Here is a 6,000-nt window from a genome sequence, read left to right as displayed (position 1 = left end):
ACGGCATCCCTGTATTCTTCCCGGGTGACACAGCCTTGTTTCCAGAGCTTGTACACCCCTTTCTTCACCCTCAGTTCTCTGAGGGTGAAGATAAAACTGTCTGGTGTACTAGGATTGCACAGTCCTGTGGCACTCGTCAACAAGGTGTGGTTTGATTTGCAGTTGCACTTTACCAAACGAGGGAGGGAAATTTTGAGAGATCTGGCTCCAGATGCTTTTGTTGTTGAGAAGGACAAGAACAGGCGTTGTTATGCTATGTTTAGGTATCCTGTTAAAGGAAAAAATGGAGAAGATCCTCATAAAATGGGTAAAATGTATGATATGCCAGGGGACCCAAACTGTCCTGTTTTTTCCTTGGAGCTTTATTTATCTAAGTTGCCTCTGGAGCCTCCAGCCTTTTACCTGCATCCTTTAAAGTTAACAGCAGAGCAAATGAAAGAACAGCCTTTTGGTACAAAAGAGAACCAATGGGTGTGAACTACTTGGGTGCAATGATGCCCAGGATAAGCATGGCAGCCAGGCTTTCTCAGCGATACACCAATCATTCTCTCCGAACTACCACCACCCAGCTACTGTGTGAAGCGGGACTGGGGCCTGGAGAAAATTATGGCAGCGGCAGGCCATCACTCTGACTCTTCTATTAAACACTACTGGGGAGCTGCAGAAGTTCACCACAGGTCTTAGTCAGATATAATGGAGAGTAACATGCTCAATTACCTAAATAGCAAGATCCCAAGTCATAAAAGAATTATTATCTGTTGTCTGAACCTCTTCTAGAAATCATGTTGTAAAACAAAGCAAAATCCTATCTCCTAAGCATAGCATGCCATCTGGCACTAGTTTTGTGACTTTAGTCCCTGAAGGACATACTGCTCTCAAACCTAAAAGCCCTATTGATCCTGTTGAACCGCAGTTCTTCCAGGGTGTTCCTCCCCCAAGAACATAGTCGGTGTGAGCCTAACTGCCAGTCCTCTTCAAGGCTGTTGTAATTAGCCTTCATAAAGCACTTGATAAAACAAGAACCAGTATCTTTATGGTTTTTGTAACAGAACTGATTCCAAGTAAATCACTAAAATGGGGGGGGAAATCAGTTTACTAAGAAAATTTCTTAAGATGTGGTTCAGTAAGAAGTGTCTTGTTCAGTCCTGAAGTGAGCTATGGAACAGAAGTATACAGAAACTTAGTGCAGGTCTTGGAGTTTTTATGACTTTTCATTAGCAACCAGGACTCTAAATGACTGAGCTGAGTTATTTAAATTTATAAATTAAATAAAAAATTGAGGGGATGCTTATTTCCATTTGCTAAAGAGCAACTCTTTCTACACTAACTGCATGGCTTCTATATTTTGTGAAGAATTTATTTATTACACCACTGCTGGCACTACTGCAGCATCTTACTAAACAAATACTTGATTACTCAGTGTCGCCTCCCGATCCGGCGACAAATCAAGGCTGCTGTGTGAAAGTACCGTGCCTCCGCACACGGGAACAGACGGGACTCACACACAGTGTGTAACGCCGTCCCGACCACCCCTCCCACAAACGGCACCGTTGGCTCCAGCGGCCACTCTCCAGGCCAGGATCACAATGGGAGTGTGGCAACGTCTGCACCAGTATCCACCAGAAACTCCAGGGTCGTATGGGGTCAACAAACCCACAATGTGTATGCAGACCCGGAGACCCCCAGCTCCCCGACCCACCAGCACCGAACAACACAATCTACGGGCATTTATCTCAGGGATCAGATCGCACCCGGTCAGAATGCATTCTTGTGCCTTGATGGTCCAGCGTTCAGCAGCCTCGGCTGCTTCCCTCCCCAGATCCCGATCGCTCGCGGCTTTACTTTGAGAGCCCGAGGATGCCTCACTACCTGAGGCTGACAGCTTTTTTATCTGCGTTAACTCTGTTCCATTGTCTGCCTCCTCCTCGCTAGTCGAGGACTCCCCGGCGCCACGCCGTTCTGCTTCCCCTCTCTTCTCTGTTTCCTCAGAGACCTTTTGTTGAGGGTACGGGGGTGGCATAGCGGAGAACACAGGCTGCTGAATAGGGGCAGCAGCGTCCGCTACCAGCCCCGGCGGTTTCTCCCCCGGAAAATAGATAAACCCTCGGCCCCCCATACCCCAGAGCCCTCCCGAATCATCCTCCCCCCACTTCAAATGTCCCATGGAGGGAGCCCACGGAATCTGTAACGGGGCTAATAATGGGGTTTTCTCCTCAGCTAATGAGGCCTTTTGTTTTTCTACCTCTTCTACTGACTCTCCTTCTTTTGTCTCCTCTCGATCATCTGCCTCCTGTTGAGTCTTCTCCTCCTCCCCCTCTGAATCAATAGGCCGCAACGAGGTGTTAATGGCTCGCCCTAACTTTACTAGGCTATTTACTAGGCTATTTAGGCAGAAAGTGAAAAACTGAATCTTGTCCAGTATACCTTCTTTTTGCTTTGAAACATAATTGTTTTATCTGCACCTTGAAAAACAATTAAATGTGGAAATTTTGGCTAGAAGAAAGTTTATTCCCCTTAGTAAATGTATGTGTGAAGTGCTTTGTGAAGTATCTGTACATGGAAAGAAACTTAACTAAAAATAATTCTGAATACCTTAAATTTAACCTTAAAATTTCAAAGCAAGTCCAACAAATTTTAGAAGAATCCAGAAGTACTGCAAGTTTTCCTTTATTATGAAGTAGTTATTCCTGAAGAACTTTTTTTCTTTCTTTCTTTCTCAAAGATGCATAGCAATAACTATTTCTTAATAACTTCTGGATTAGTGTAAAAATGAGAGAGCTGCAATAATTTGCAAAGTACTTTTAGCTTTAAGTTCAAGACCTGTAGGCAAAAACTAAGTAGGGTTTTTTTTTCATATGTTGGCTTTGTTGCATGAGGTACATCTTTAGATTTCTCCAGAATTACTAACTCACACATGGAAAACACAATGTAAAACTTCTGAAAAGATTATGAGGAGCTCACACTCCCAGTAATTCTCTAGATCAGAGGAAAAATACAAACAGACACAAACTAGAAAGAATGGGGAAAAACAACAGAAAAATACACAAATGAGTAAAAAACCCCACAACAACAAAAAAACACCCACAGCCTGAGGTTGTTTCATTATAAGCAATGAGGGTAAAAAACTTATCACCTGTGGATTGTAACTTCAGAAATTTAAACAGAAATATAATCAACAACCTACCTGTGTTGTTCCCTCAGCTGTTCTCTTGTTTGCTGAAGAATCTGTTGGTGGCCTGCTTGTCTGGTTTTCTGAGGGGTCAAGAAATTGATTCATTTGCAATATCTATTCGATTCTAAACTAAATATAGCTAATCCACTCTACAAATTTAAAGGCAACAACTGAAGTTGTTTGATACTAAATGTTCCTTATTTTTCAGTTCTCATTTCCAGCTACAAGTATTCAAGCTTGCATAATAACATTTTTAAGAGGAAACAGGAAAAAAAAAGCAAAATGGCATTTTTCAGTCTAGAAGTAATATTAATTCCCTTCCTTGAACATCTGACCGTGCATTTCAAATATTTTATGGGCAATTCCCTCAGTTATCTAGAGGAGAAAACATAATCCCAATCTTTCCTGCTTCTGTATGTAAACAGACAAGATGTTAGGCTGAAAAAAAAAACTCCGTTGTTCAACATATTCACATGAAACTTGACTAATGTATGGTTAGAGTGGAAAATATGTAAATGAGGCAAGCTGCGCAGGGACAGTATTCTTATTTGCTCAACTGAACACATACCTATTCTAGCAACTTAAGCAGAAGATGAATATTTGATGTAAACGTTCAAATCAAAATTCTTCCTCCATATTTCCTTACATTTTAATCAGAGCTTAGCAGCAACTGTGCTGGCTCAAAGCAGTGTTTCAGTTCTGGTGAATACCACTTGGTATACACAAAGGCTATGTGAACTGTAGAAAACAACACATTTCATAGCTCTCTTTCTGATGTATTACATAATCATACTAGCCTTAGAGGTAAACAATAATGCAAAGTGTATAACTTTTGCTTTGATAGAAAACATATTTGGACATGTATCTTAGAAATGGGATGATGAAATAAAACTAATTGTAATGTTTGTAATGTTGAGCTCTGCTTGAATTACTCCTAACTCCTATTGTGCCAATTAGAAAAGTCTTGGCTATGATTCCAACACAAGACCACTAAGAAAATCTTGACCTACAAAAAAAATTTCAATGTATCTAATTTCAAAACTGCAGAGATATGTCATGACATGTCAGAAAATGGAGAGAAAACGTTTTAAAATATCTCAGCTAAATAACACATCTGAACTTTTCTTGTGCTTTAAATTAAGAGCCTTTAAACCTAATTCTTTGGAATTAGATTAATACTATGTTGTGGGTTTTTTTCCCATTTTGTTTAAGTGTTTTGAAAATTAAGTCAATGAATATACTTTCTTTTCTTAGGAAAGGCTATCAGATAATTTCAGGAAGCTACATTAAAATATATATAGTTTATAGATATATCTTTCATAAAATATGAAACTGTTAGAATTAGAAGTATTTGATTTCATGCTAGGAATAATGTAAATCAAGTTCTAAAGAAAACAAAGCTTACAGAGTCACACTGTTAACTCCTAATTAGATATGATTTTCAACAATGGCTAAACATTGTAACAGATGATTTTGATCCTGATAATTTCAACAGTAAGGCCACTCAGAAGATACATTTCAGTAAAACAAAAACTTCCACGGGAGTAGAATATTATGTTTCCTTTTGACAGTGGTTTTCCTTTCCTAGTGTAAACATTCAAGCATAACTTACCAACTCTGGGCGCTGTAATGGTGGGTGGTTCAGTAGGAGTTGTACTATTAAATCCAGAGAGGGGAATCTTCATATATATGGGACCTCGACTGCTGGTAGAATTATTAAGTCCTGAAGTACCCACTGTGGGTAAAGAAGTCCTTGTGGTTTGCGCAACAGGATGTGTAGTTGAAACTGCTTGTACAGCTAATGTTGTCCGTACAGATCCAGCACTGGCTGGAGAGTTTCTCTGAACAGCAGGACTGGACACAGATGGGCTGTTATTTGGTTTAGTTGTGTTAGTAGATGCCAAAGATACTGCAGTTTTGGTAAGGCTACCAACTGTAGATGAGCTTTGTACAGATATAAATTCAACGCTGCCTGACTGCTGGTTAGTGACCAAAGTTCCTGTGGGGCCTTGAAGGAGCTGAGGCTGGGATGATACTGCAACAGGCACGTGCAGAATTACAGGCAAAGGCTGCAATGAAACAGACACTGGCTGAGTGCTGCCACTGGGCACTTGGCTTGTGCCTACAACGGGCGTTGTGTTAGGCGTGGAAATAACAGTTGTTGTCAAAGGGCTGGAGGTCACTGGAGTCTGAGGCTTAGGAAGTCCACTGGAAGGTGTCTGAGGAGCAGCAAGACTGGAAGCTGGTGCTACACGCAAACACAAAAACAGCATTTGAACCAAGTGGGTAGATCCACACCAACACAACAAATGAAAAATTCTGGCAAATGATTACATTTTTTTCAAAGAAAGGCTACATGTGCTCTTTTTTCTGTTGTACACTGTGACATTCAATGGTCTAGTTTAAGACAGTCCACACCATATTTCTATTTGAAATAACTGTATACAAATAACAAAAATTACAAACAATTAAGACGAAGAGGCTTGAGGAGCTGAGATTTAATTGATAAAAATACACAAAGTACAGCATTTTAAAAACACTTGCTACAGAAATAGTAGAGCAACTGGTCCTTTGGAAAACACACAAAAAGGAAAACTAAATCAAATTGACTAACTTGCTCTGTGTTGGTAGGACATTGTATCCAGAACGTCACAGTGAAATCAAGGATTAATGTGATTAAAATGCATCTGCTTTTACGCAACAAAATTTTGGGATTAAATGTGAAGATCAGGAGAATAATATACTACATATAGCCATTATATTCCTACCATGTTCTGGTTCTAAAAAAAAACCCCAAAACATATCAGTTTTAAGTAAACACAATTTTA

General features: G+C 40.0%; 1 protein-coding gene across 9 annotated transcripts in view; it reads right to left on the bottom strand.

Moving 5' to 3' along the window:
- Positions 1–6,000, bottom strand: part of ATF7IP (activating transcription factor 7 interacting protein) — a 92,407-nt gene that overhangs the window by 27,328 nt on the left and 59,079 nt on the right. For all 9 annotated transcript variants that reach the window (XM_015861874.2, XM_015861880.2, XM_032444380.1 and 6 more), the window contains exons 9-10: positions 4,785–5,420; positions 3,185–3,252 (exon numbers count right to left, since the gene is read on the bottom strand). In XM_015861874.2, coding sequence (XP_015717360.1) covers positions 3,185–3,252; positions 4,785–5,420 — 704 coding nt within the window. The remainder of the gene's footprint in view (positions 1–3,184; positions 3,253–4,784; positions 5,421–6,000) is intronic.

Source organism: Coturnix japonica, chromosome 1, assembly GCF_001577835.2.
Source record: "Coturnix japonica isolate 7356 chromosome 1, Coturnix japonica 2.1, whole genome shotgun sequence".
Lineage (NCBI taxonomy): Eukaryota > Metazoa > Chordata > Aves > Galliformes > Phasianidae > Coturnix > Coturnix japonica.
Note: the sequence above shows the minus strand (reverse complement) of the source record. Positions and strands in the feature narration are given on the sequence as shown.